The sequence below is a fragment of the Lepidochelys kempii genome, chromosome 2 (assembly GCF_965140285.1).
Source record: "Lepidochelys kempii isolate rLepKem1 chromosome 2, rLepKem1.hap1, whole genome shotgun sequence".
NCBI lineage: Eukaryota > Metazoa > Chordata > Testudines > Cheloniidae > Lepidochelys > Lepidochelys kempii.
In genome coordinates this window covers 82,094,027-82,105,946 of record NC_136381.1, presented here as the reverse complement: position 1 = coordinate 82,105,946, position 11,920 = coordinate 82,094,027, and the positions used below count along the sequence as shown (strand labels likewise).

Here is an 11,920-nt window from a genome sequence, read left to right as displayed (position 1 = left end):
ACTAAAAGGCTGTAAACCAGTGGTGGGCAATCTGCGGCCCATGGGCGGCCCAGCAGGGTAATCTGATTGCAGGCTGCGAGACATTTTGCTGATGTTGACTGTCCGCAGGCACGGCCCCCCGCAGCTCCCAGTGGCTGCGGTTCGCCATTCCCAGCCAATGGGAGCTGCAGGAAGTGGCGGGCCGCAGGAATGTGCTGGCCACCGCTTTCCACAGCTCCCATTGGCCAAAAATGGCAAACCGCAGCCACTGGGAGCTGCGCTGGGCCATGTCTGCGGACAGTCAACGTCAGCAAAATGTCTCGCGGCCCACAATCAGATTACCCTGCTGGGTTACATGCGGCCTGCCGGTTGCCCACCACTGCTGTAAACCCAAATAAATAATCCATTCATCATTCCTGTGTGGTAGATAACTTCTACAAGAAATGCTTGAAAAATGTTTTGTTTTCATATTTCAACAAAATTTTGAAAATAGCTGATTCCTCCTAACTATTATCTTCATTTAGGGGATGGGAGAGGGAGGATGGTTTCTGGTTAAGCAGAAGAGTCAGAAGGTCTGGATTTTACACTTGGCTGTGCCACTGACATCCTGTGTGACAATGAGCAAGTCACCATAGGTCTACACACAGCACAGTAAGCCCTGGTCAGTGGGATTCAGGTTTGTGGACTTAGTGTTTTTAAGTCCATGCTTGAGTGGTCACACTAACACTACTCTGTAAACTTGGGTTTATCATTGCTGGATCTGGGTTTCACAGCTGTGCTAATGTGTCTGTACTGTACTACACAGACCTTCTGACTCGAGTCTGCAGCTTGACCTACATTCACACTTCAAAATGACAGCGGGGCTTGTTCTCTGACCCACTACCCTTGCAGGATCCTAGGACCCAAGACGTGAATGCTTGCGGAGCTGACTTAGACTAATTTGTGTGTGGACTGAAAGGGACGTGGGCTCAAACCTGAGTTAGAGCCCAGGCTGCATGCAGTGTAGCCATACTGTTCTCTCTGTGCCCCCACCCCATCTGTAAAACCACAGTAATAGTAGGGCTGTAAATTCATTGCAGTTAACTCAAGCTATTAATGCAAAACAAATTAACTAGATTTTAAAAAGTCACGATTAATTGCAGTTTTAATCACACTGTTAAACAATAATAGAACACCAATTTAAATTTATTATAAATATTTTGGGATGTTTTTCTACATTTTCAAATATATTGATTTAAATTACAACACAGAATACGAAGTACAGAGTGCTCACTCTATATTATTATTTTTGATTACAAATATTTGCACTGTAAAAAAGATAAACAAAGAAATAGTATTCTTCAGTTCACCTCATACAAGTACTGTAATGCAATCTCTTTATCGGGAAAGTACAGTTTACACATTTAGAATTTTTTTTTACATAACTTCACTCAAAACAATGTAAAACTTTAGAGCCTACAAGTCCACTCAGTTCTACTTCTTGTGTTCAGCCAATTGCTAAGATAAACAAGTTTGTTTACATTTATGGGAGATAATGCTGCCTGCTTCTTATTTACATTACCTGCAAGTTAGAAGGGCATTCACATGGCACTGCTGTAGATAGTGTTGCAAGGTATTTAGGTGCCAGATATACTAAACATTCGTATGCCCCTTCATCCTTTGGCCACCATTCCAGAAGGCATGCTTCCATGCTGAATTTAAATTGCTATTCTATTATTGTTTAACAGTGCGATTAAAACTGAGATTAATCGCAGCTAATTTTTTTAATCTCATGATTGTGTTTATTGTGTGTTGCGTTTGACAGCCCTAGTTAATAGCATTCCTCTACCTTCTGGGGTGTGTTGTGTGGATAACTACATTGAAGACTGTGAGATAATCACAGAGACCACAGGGATGCCTTAGACAGATGTTGGTGAAGTCCTTTAAATTCTTTGGGAGGAATGTGCTATAGACAGGGTTTACAGGGTGGAAACGAAATGCACAAGGATTAAGTGACTAGCTCCAGACCACCCAGCGAGTCGCTGGCTAAAGTGGGACTGAGGGCTCTGGAATTCCTAGTCCACCAGCCATCTCTGCAGACCACGCTCCTTCTTCGGGAGCCACGGCCTGGCAGTGGAGCCGCAGGGTTACACTCTGGGAGCCTGAATGGGCTTATGTAACCACCTCAGGACCATGTGGTGGGTACTACACCCAGACTCCACCTTCCGCCGCTGCCTCCCCCCAGCGCACAGACACAAGGAGGAGGAAAAAAACAGAAGGGTTGAAAGGAGGGAGCTGACTTAGACCCAGCCTCCTCCTCCTCCAGCTGCTGGCTGGGGCTTTTGTTTTCTTCCCAGCTCGCTATCCCCCACACGTGATTGCTGTGTTATGGCAGGGCGAGTGCACCTATAACGACTGCTAACACTGCCCGAGGGGAGGGGGAGAGAGGCAGGGAGCCAGGCAAGGCTGGGGGGGTAGGGGGGGCCGCGATAAGTAGGCAGCGAGCCATCCATGCACACACAGCCAGGGGGAGGGAGGGAAGGCAGCATGCCAGGCAAGCCACCGCTCCCTCGCCCTGCCTGCTAACCCTTCTCCTCCGCAGCCTGCCCGAGAGCCGCCGCCTCGCCGCGGTGACTGCCTGGGGGAGCGGGAGGAGCGGGGAAGGAGCGAGACCCGGACAATGGCGGCGGCGGCCACCAGCAGCCCTGGCAGCGCGAGCAGCACGTTGCAGCAGCCGCCGCGGGAGCCCGGCTTGAGGAAGCAGCAGCAGGCGCCGCCGCGCATGGACCCCCGGCGCAGGCAGGCAGCGCTCTCCTTCCTCACCAACATCTCGCTGGACGGCCGGCCGCCGCTGCCGCACGAGGAGAGCGGGGCAGAGCCGAGCGGGGGCGCCGCCAAGGCGGCCGCCGGCAGCGCCAGGGCTCGGCACAGCCTGGGCGCCTTCCAGCCCCCCGCCGCGGCAGCGGCTCCGCAGCAGCCGGGGGGCCACTGCGGCAGCGGCCGGCTCTCGAGCCCCCCGGGAGCGGCTGGGGAGCCGCCGGAGGAAGAGGAGGAGGATGCCTTCGCCAGCGTGCAGGTGCCGGCGGCCGCCTTCCTGGGCTCGGGGACCCCCTCCGGGGGGGCCGGCGGCAGCAGGGGCCGCCTCAACTCCTTCACTCAGGGAATCCTGCCCGTCTCCTTCTCCAGACCCATCCCGCAGGGCTACTGCTGCCTGGAGCAGGGCGGCCCCGGCGCCTTGGAGCTGCAGAGGTCCCGGTAAGCGAGCCCCGTGCACGCCCCTCGCCTCCCTGCGCCGTGCGCGAGTCCCCGGGGGCGGCGTGCACAGGGCACCGCGCGGGCCGGTGGGTGACACTTGCACGCGGGCAGGCGACACCGACCCCTAAAGGTGCCAGAGGGGACGGGGACCCGGACCCGGAGCTAACTCCGGCCAGGGTGAGCAGCACCCAACCTCCGCGGGCGGGGCGCTGCGGGCTTTTGAACTTAGTCCAGGTCACCTTGGCAAACCCATTAGTTCTGGTTTCAGCTGGGCCGAGATCGTATTGTTTATACAACGCCCCCTTCCCCGCTGAAGTTCCGTGTGCTACCGATTAAGATATGTGCAGTTAACGCTTGTTTCAGGGGCTGGTGCCCCGTGCTCAGGAGACCTGTCAATGCACGTTTCCTGGCATGTGAACATCTGTGCAGCGGCCAGGTTAGAGAGCAGATCAGATACAGGGTTAAAAATAGGTTTCAGAGTAACAGCCGTGTTAGTCTGTATTCGCAAAAAGAAAAGGAGGACTTGTGGCACCTTAGCTGTTGATAGACTGTGTTAATCGCTAGGGTGTCATTGGGTCGGTGACACGAGAAAAGGCCTGGCTGCTAAGTTATTGCCTCTCCTTTTTCCATTAATGGGTAGCGGGCATTTGTCTGTTGTTAACATTAATCTGGCATTTTTAACAAGCTGACCTGAGTAGCAGTGTTAGTTTGTAGGGTTCAGACACAGATCTGGATTTTGAAATATTGATCGGTGAGGTTTCCCTCCTCCCTGTCTAGTGTAAGCATTCTGTTTACCTAATAGAAAGATTAAAAATTGCAGCGTTGTAGTAACCCTGTTGAATAAATGAGCCATACATGACAGTTCTGTGCCATTCTCAGTTTAAGCACACATCATTCCTTTAACCTCCATGAACATTTTCAGAGTTGAAGCATTTTCTTTTAGCATGCACATTGAGCAGATGCTCAACAGTTAAAATATTGTCATTTGACAGTGTCTGGAACCCAGTAAGATGAGGGATAATGACAGTTATACTGGTGTAAACTGCAGTACCACAATAGAATAGGTAAACTTCTTGTAGTTGTGGCAATTTATGTCCCATGAGCTGGAGGCACCATGGAGAGAACAAATAATTATTTTATTATATGAATGTGGATATTTATATATGTGTACTGTGGATTTAGCTGTGTCATGCTGATTAATACATTCACTGGTAAATTAGCAGGCAAGTTTTTCAAAGTTTCACCCTAAATGGTTCAGGTTTAAACTCATATGTATATTCTTGCCAGATATCCTTTTTTTATACTTAGTGCAACATTGGTTTTCTTATAAATAAATCCAAAGTCTTACCCCCTTGTTTTCTCATTTGTGTAAATGCAATGGACTGAACCTATCATTCTGAATGCTTTCTAGACAGACTGCTAACACAAATACTATTGAAAGACCCTGCTCCAGAGTCCTCTTTCCATTGACTACAATGATTGGACATCAAAAAATACATGAAAGAAAAGAGACTTGCTAACCCCTTAAGCAGGCCCTTTATCTACAGACACCACTTTTTCTTATGGTGAATGTCTTACCACCTTGTGCCACTGGTTATTAGTTTGCCCTTTTAATGAACTCTCCCACAGAGAAGAATCTCGCTTGCTTAAATATTTCTAAAGACATCTACTAAGAATACTCAACCATGTACAAATGTATATGTGCATTATGGAATAAATGTATCAGAGATACACAATAATCCTCATTCGCTTAATATTCGCTTAACAGTCTCCACGTAAAAGAATAAATGGGCACAAATCAGACGTCAAGAATTATAACATTCAAAAACCAGTCGGAGAACACTTCAATCTCTTTGGTCAATCGATTACAGAACTAAAAGTGGCAACTCTTCAACAAAATAACTTCAAAAACAGACTCCAACGAGAGACTGCTGAATTGGAATTAATTTGCAAACTGGATAGATTAAGGCTTGAATAAAGACTGGGAGTGGATGGGTCATTACACAAAGTAAAACTATTTCCCCATGTTTATCCCCCCTTCCCCCCTCACACTGTCCTCAGACATTCTTGTCAACTGCTGGAAATGGCGCACGTTGATTATCAATACAAAAGGTTCCCCCCCCCTCCTGCTGGTAATAGCTCACCTTACCTGATCACTCTCATTACAGTGTGTAGGGTAACACCCATTGTTTCATGTTCTCTGTGTATATAAATCTCCCCACTGTATTTTCCACTGAATGCAGCTGATGAAGTGAGCTGTAGCTCACGAAAGCTTATGCTCAAATAAATTTGTTAGTCTCTCAGGTGCCACAAGTATTCCTTTTCTTTTTGCGGATACAGACTAACACGGCTGCTACTCTGAAACCTGTTAATATCTTAGGTGTCACAGTGGAGTAGGGAAGAAACTGGAGGCAGAAACTGTGCTTCTCCAGACCAGCACAATTTGCCACTCCTACATTCCCCATTTGTTATGCTCACTTCTTTCTATTTCTCCCATAAATTTAGCTAAGTAGACTTTGACTCTCATGCTTCAACAGTTTATAAGGGTAATTGATCGTAAAAGTACCATAGGCTGCTGTAGAAACAGCCTTTTAAGGTTTAGCTTTAGTGGAAAAATTGGAGGTCTACCAGATGAAAGTTGTCTCAATACTGTATACCCCCTGTCCTTGATTTGATCTGAATTGTAGTCATAGCTTTCTGAGATCCTTTTACAGATGTTGATGCTGAGGTAAGCCCCCAATAAAATAGCTGCTGGTGATGTACCCTATCGAACCCAAGCTTCAGTCTAGTTCTAGTCTTCATCTATAGTTCCTCCTTTGATAAGAGTTCCTCCATTTATTTGAAAAAGAGATGTTCTGAGCAGTGCTCTGTTACTGTTCAAGAGAAGATTTTCTCCTCACCCTTGTTGTTCTCCTTACTGAATAATAGCTGTATTAATGCTCCTGTAAAGGCTTACTTGAGTCCCAAAGATCCTTCTTATTTTTCATTGCATGCACATGTTGGCCCTATATTATAGACGGGACATCTTCCTCCCGGCTGAAGAGATCTGGATGGGACTTCTTCAGATCTCATCTGTGTCACTCCTTAACTGGACTCCTCTGATCTTCCTGCCAACCCCTTACACCTCTTGTTCTGCAATGTTTCCCTTCTCATTTCTGTGTCTGCTTGGTTGTTTTATTTCCCTCCCTAATACATACAGCTTTTTATATTAGCTTGCTTGGAAAAGTTGGAGATATAGCAAATGAAAATTGTCCGTGGCTGCATACCCGCTTATTCAATCTGCCTTGTAGACTGCATTATCTAATCTAATAGGTAATCAAGATTTCTTACGCTAGGGGGAATCCCCACAGATCAGGGTTTCATAAACCAGCTCAGTGTTTAATGCTGCAAAAGCACTGGTTATGAGGCACCTTGTAGGTTTCACTTTATTCTGCATACAAATAGCAGAGTTGATTATTGGAAAGTTGAGAGAGAGAGCGATCTGAACAACAGCTCATCCAATATACGGTACCAATCAGGTATTGGCCCTCTCTGAGTCCTCCATGTGTGTATGTGGTGCACCCAGATTTATAGATTTGAAGTTAGAAGTGTTTTCTCATGCAGTTGCTTCTTCTTGGGCTAAATTAAGCTCTGGTGTAAGTGGGATGCCTGGTAAATTTGGCCCTGGGCTTTGTATCACTTGTGTGCTCTTTAGTGGCAAGTTTTCCCTTCAGTTACATGCTGACTATAGTGAGATTGCATGGATGTAATCTGGAGCAGAACTTGGCCCACACTGAATATATTGCCATTATAAAATGCACATGGCACCTTTCAAAATATCTGATAAATAGATAATATAATTATAAAGCAGCACCAATTTGACTACTCTAGCTTGCACACAGTGCATAAGGTATCCTTTCAGAGGTCTTATATAAGCCTTAGGCTCAAGTATAGATTATGCACAATGAACAGCCATTAGACTATCCCTACTTACAAATTATCCACTAGGTCCTACTCTTACAAGAGAGCTACATAACAGATAAATCATATGCATGCACACTGCTGACATAAGCCCAAGCACAGAGTTCAAGTGAGACCTTCTGCTGTTCAGTTAATGGTGAGGAAAGAGCCAAATGCTCTGCATATGGCCTTCCACTATGAGCAGGATGACAAGGAGAGAAAAAAAAATCACTGAAATTGCCCCAAGACAGTCATTAGCTCACCTGAAGGAGAGTCATTAGGCAGTAGCTTTCAGTGATGAGAGTATAGGGATTAGAAAGGAGTGGAGGAGAGTAAAATAAAGTGTTCAGAGAATTTCTTTGTATTTGCTTTCTCCCACTCCCCTTGTGGCAGACTTGAGTTTGATCTGTCATTTGAAAGACTAGTTCTCTATGCTTAGACATGCACTTTGTTATCCAGTAATATGAAATTATTTTCTATTACAATATCACACAAGACATGCTATATGATGTTTTTGTTTTCAGTTAGTTTTCAGAAGCCATTGTGAACATATAATCAGAGTTTCCTGCCTTTTTTGTTTGTGTTAGCAGTTTCAATAATTGCATACTAGTTTATATTTAACAAGGTTATCATTAATGTGGTTTGGGTTTCTGCTGTACATTTATTCACAAGAAACAAACTATACAAGAACATGGAGCTGCTTGCTGTTTGGAGGCTGATATATAATTATGTGTATACAAGAAAAAAACTCTAACCCTGATTTTAAAGTTGGCACATAGATGCTGAAATTCAGATTAACTTGTCTGGTGCCTAAGGTATTATTTATTTTAAATGATATGTTAAACAGATGGCTAAAAATGGTAGACCACTTGAGATATAGAGCCAGATACTGCCACCCTTACTCATGTAAGAGCACCTCACTCTTCTGGTAGTCCCATTGGGCCTGTTTATGGAGGAAACATGAATAAAGGTGGTAGAATCTGGTCCTGAAACAACAAATGTGATTGCTTTTCACTTACAGCTAGAGCATTTACCTCCATAGTTATTTATGAAAAATAAACATTGATATCTTGTTTGGTGATGTTGCCCTCTGTTGTGTTAACTTCAGTGGAGTAATTGCGCCAGACAGTAGAGCCCTCTCATAGTTAAAGGCAAAACCAAACCCTTTTGGGGGACTCAAATTGTAAGAGACTAGCATATAGATTCTGTTATTCTTGAGGATTGCTGGCATTAATGACCAGATTTAGGATTTACACTTCACTTTTCATCACATTTGCCTTTCTCATCATAAGGAATGAGAAGGAATAAGTAAGGAATCACTTCTTGGACAGCTGATACTGGAAAAGGAACAGAATGGAACAGATGCCAAGTAATTGAGCATTGTTCATTTAAAGAGACACTCAAGTAGTCTGGCCTGAAATTTCCTGGCCTGAAATTTAATTTACTTTAAGAAGGTATATTGTCCAACTAAAGAAAAATCACATTTATTTCCATGTTTTAGTAGCTATCCGGATTATTTTTTAACATTAAAAATCTAGTTTACTTTTCATTATTTGAAGTTCACCAATATTGTTTATCTTCCAGCTCACTCAGTTTGGACAATGCCGATAGGAGTCACTTTCACACTCAGGTTCTCATGAACTAGCACAGTGCTCGGACGTTTGGGTAGCAAAGTCATGAAGTGGGAATATTTTAAAAACCAAACAAAACCAGTTTAAAACATGAAAGTGTTTATTAATAATGGCATTGGTCATTTTTAATTTACAGACCCTATTTTGGGCCTCCACTAAGTAATAGTCCCTTAAAAAAGATGGGTAACGTCGTTAGAAATTTAGATACTCACCAAAAAAACAAAACAAAACAAAAAGCCCTGGGTGAGTGCTAGAGCTGCAACAACCCATTAGGGGGCTGTTCAGGAGCTGAATCCTGGAGTTCAGTTTGCAAAGGGTTGGCAGTGAATCAAACCTGTCATGTTTGCTTGAAGGTTTGAATTAAGTTAACTTGAACCTTGCAGCGGTTCTCAAACTTCATTGCACTGTGACCCCCTTCTGACAACAAAATTACTATATGACCCTGTGTGGGAGTGGGGCCAGAGCCGGAGCCTTAGCTCCGCCGTCCCGAGTGGAGGAAGACGGGGCCTGAGCCCCACCACCCCGAGTGGGGAGGAGCTCGGGCTTCAGTCTAATGCTGGCTCTGGCAACCCCATTAAAATGGGGTCATGACTCACTTTGGGGTCCTGACCCCCTGTCATAAATATAAAGGGAAGGGTAAACACCTTTAAATCCCTCCTGGCCCGAGGAAAAACCCTTTCACCTGTAAAGGGTTAAGAAGCTAGGATAACCTCGCTGGCACCTGACCAAAATGACCAATGAGGAGACAAGATACTTTCAAAGCTGGAGGAGGGGAGAAAGAAAGGCCCTCTCTGTCTGTGTGATGCTTTTGCTGGGAACAGAAAAGGAATGGAGTCTTAGAACTTAGTAAGTAATCTAGCTAGATATGTGTTAGATTCTGTTTTGTTTAAATGGCTGATAAAATAAGCTGTGCTGAAGGGAATGTATATTCCTGTTTTTGTGTCTTTTTGTAACTTAAGGTTTTGCCTAGAGGGATTCTCTGTATTTTGAATCTGATTACCCTGTAAGGTATTTACCATCCTGATTTTACAGAGGTGATTCTTTTACTTTTTTTCTTCAATTAAAATTCTTCTTTTAAGAACCTGATTGCTTTTTCATTGTTCTTAAGATCCAAGGGTTTGGGTCTGTGTTCACCTATGCAAATTGGTGAGGATTTTTATCAAACCTTCTCCAGGAAAGGGGGTGTAGGGTTTGGAGAGGATTTTTGGGGGGAAAGACGTTTCTAAGCGGGCTCTTTCCCGGTTATATATTTGTTAGATGCTTGGTGGTGGCAGCAATAAAGTCCAAGGGCAAAAGGTAAAATAGTTTGTACCTTGGGGAAGTTTTAACCTAAGATGGTAAAAATAAGCTTAGCGGGTTTTCATGCAGGTTCCCACATTTGTACCCTAGAGTTCAGAGTGGGGAAGGAACCATGACACCCCCAGTTTGAGAAACGCTACTTTGAGGAATCCCATAACTCCTTAGTACATCTTACACTGCTGCGTTTGAGGGAGGGTAGATTTTCTAGTGGGCTCCATTTCCCCAAGGTGAATGGCCTCCTCCTCAGTCTTGAAGGAACAGTGCTCTTGGGGTTAAGGCATAGACTTGGACACAGGAAATTTGGTTTCTGTTCCCAGGTCTGTAATAGACCTGCTGTGTGTCTTTGGACAAGTTCTGTGAAGCCTGATTTTCAGTAGTGCTGAGTACACGTAGGCCCTTTACCTCCATTTCCTCCTCTGTAAGATGGTGATCGTACTTGTGTATGTCACAGGATAGTTGTTCGATTAAATCAATATTTGTAAAGTACTTTGAGGCTCTGGGATGAAGAGTGTTATACAGGTGCAAAGTATTATTTGTTGCACCTTCGTGCTGAAGGCAATAACCCACAAACTCCTCAGGGGTTTTCAGGAAGGAGTCACCCCACTTCCTTGTCTCCATACTCATGGGAACTCTTCCTATCCCACTGTAGCAGCTACAACACTAAGACCAGGAACAGGGATGGTACCTCTGAAAATTCCAGAGCAATTAAATATAGAAAGTTGAGCCCCATAATAAATGGTTGCTAGAGAACCCCTCTGAAGTAAAAAGAAAAGGAGGACTTGTGGCACCTGAGAGACTAACAAATTTATTTGAGCATAAGCTTTCGTGAGCTACAGCTCACTTCATCGGATGCATTCGCACGAAAGCTTATGCTCAAATAAATTTGTTAGTCTCTAAGGTGCCACAAGTACTCCTTTTCTTTTTGTGGATACAGACTAACACGGCTGCTACTCTGAAGTAGTTGATGGTCACCATTTAGGTACTGGCCTCAACTGAACTACAGAATGGAAGAATATTTCAGAGTCGAACTGCTCTCTACCAAGGTTAGTTTTGCGGACTTTCATTGCCAGAGAAGCATATGAGAAGGCAGCAATGGTATGTAAAATGACTGAGACAGCAATTGAAGTCAGACATAGCTCTATATTTTTTTCATTACAGCAGTCATGTATACATAAACTTGAAATGCTCTTTTGATGTATAGCAGTTGAAAAGCTGTCTATAAATTTCAGTTTCATCCAGCAGTCTAGGAGAAATAAAAATCAGTCCATCCATAATACACGTTTTGTAACTTCCGTTCCCTTCCATATTTATGGGGAGTGCATTAGGGGATAGCTAGGGGAAAAGTTAGACAAATCACTCCCATTTTATTATGCAAAACAGTGCTATCAAATCAAACAGTTGTGCTGTTCTACTAATGAGCAGCAAAGTTTATTTTAGTATAACAGCTATGATGCCCCAACTGATATACACTGCCAGGGTAATGGACTATATCAGCTTCACAAATGCTAATAAGATAAAAGACTGGAAATTAAGGGTAATAACCACATCCTGTAGAAAAGGCTCCACTCCATCAAATTCCAAAGCTTTATTAGGGCACTTAGTAAGGTTCAGTTGTCAAACAAAAGAATGACAAAAGACAGGAAAAATGTACAACACTCAGTTATTGTCAAGTCAGTATGGGAACTAGAACAGATTCTAGTATATGCAGCCATTATAAATCAGACTGATATCTTTATTTAGCCATTACAGATTAAAAAAAAATCACAGGAATTTATATTAATTCATTTCTAGATCATTTAGAATTAGGGCAGTCAAGCAATTAAAAAAATTAATCACGA

At 44.0% G+C, this 11,920-nt stretch overlaps 1 protein-coding gene across 2 annotated transcripts in view; it reads left to right on the top strand.

The window, feature by feature from the left end:
- The first annotated feature begins 2,462 nt into the window (after positions 1-2,462).
- CABLES1 (Cdk5 and Abl enzyme substrate 1) overlaps positions 2,463-11,920 on the top strand; it is a 110,390-nt gene continuing 100,932 nt past the window's right edge. For both annotated transcript variants that reach the window (XM_073331398.1, XM_073331397.1), the window contains exon 1: positions 2,463-3,213. In XM_073331398.1, the coding sequence (XP_073187499.1) occupies positions 2,639-3,213 (575 nt within the window). In that variant the 5' untranslated portion in view covers positions 2,463-2,638. The remainder of the gene's footprint in view (positions 3,214-11,920) is intronic.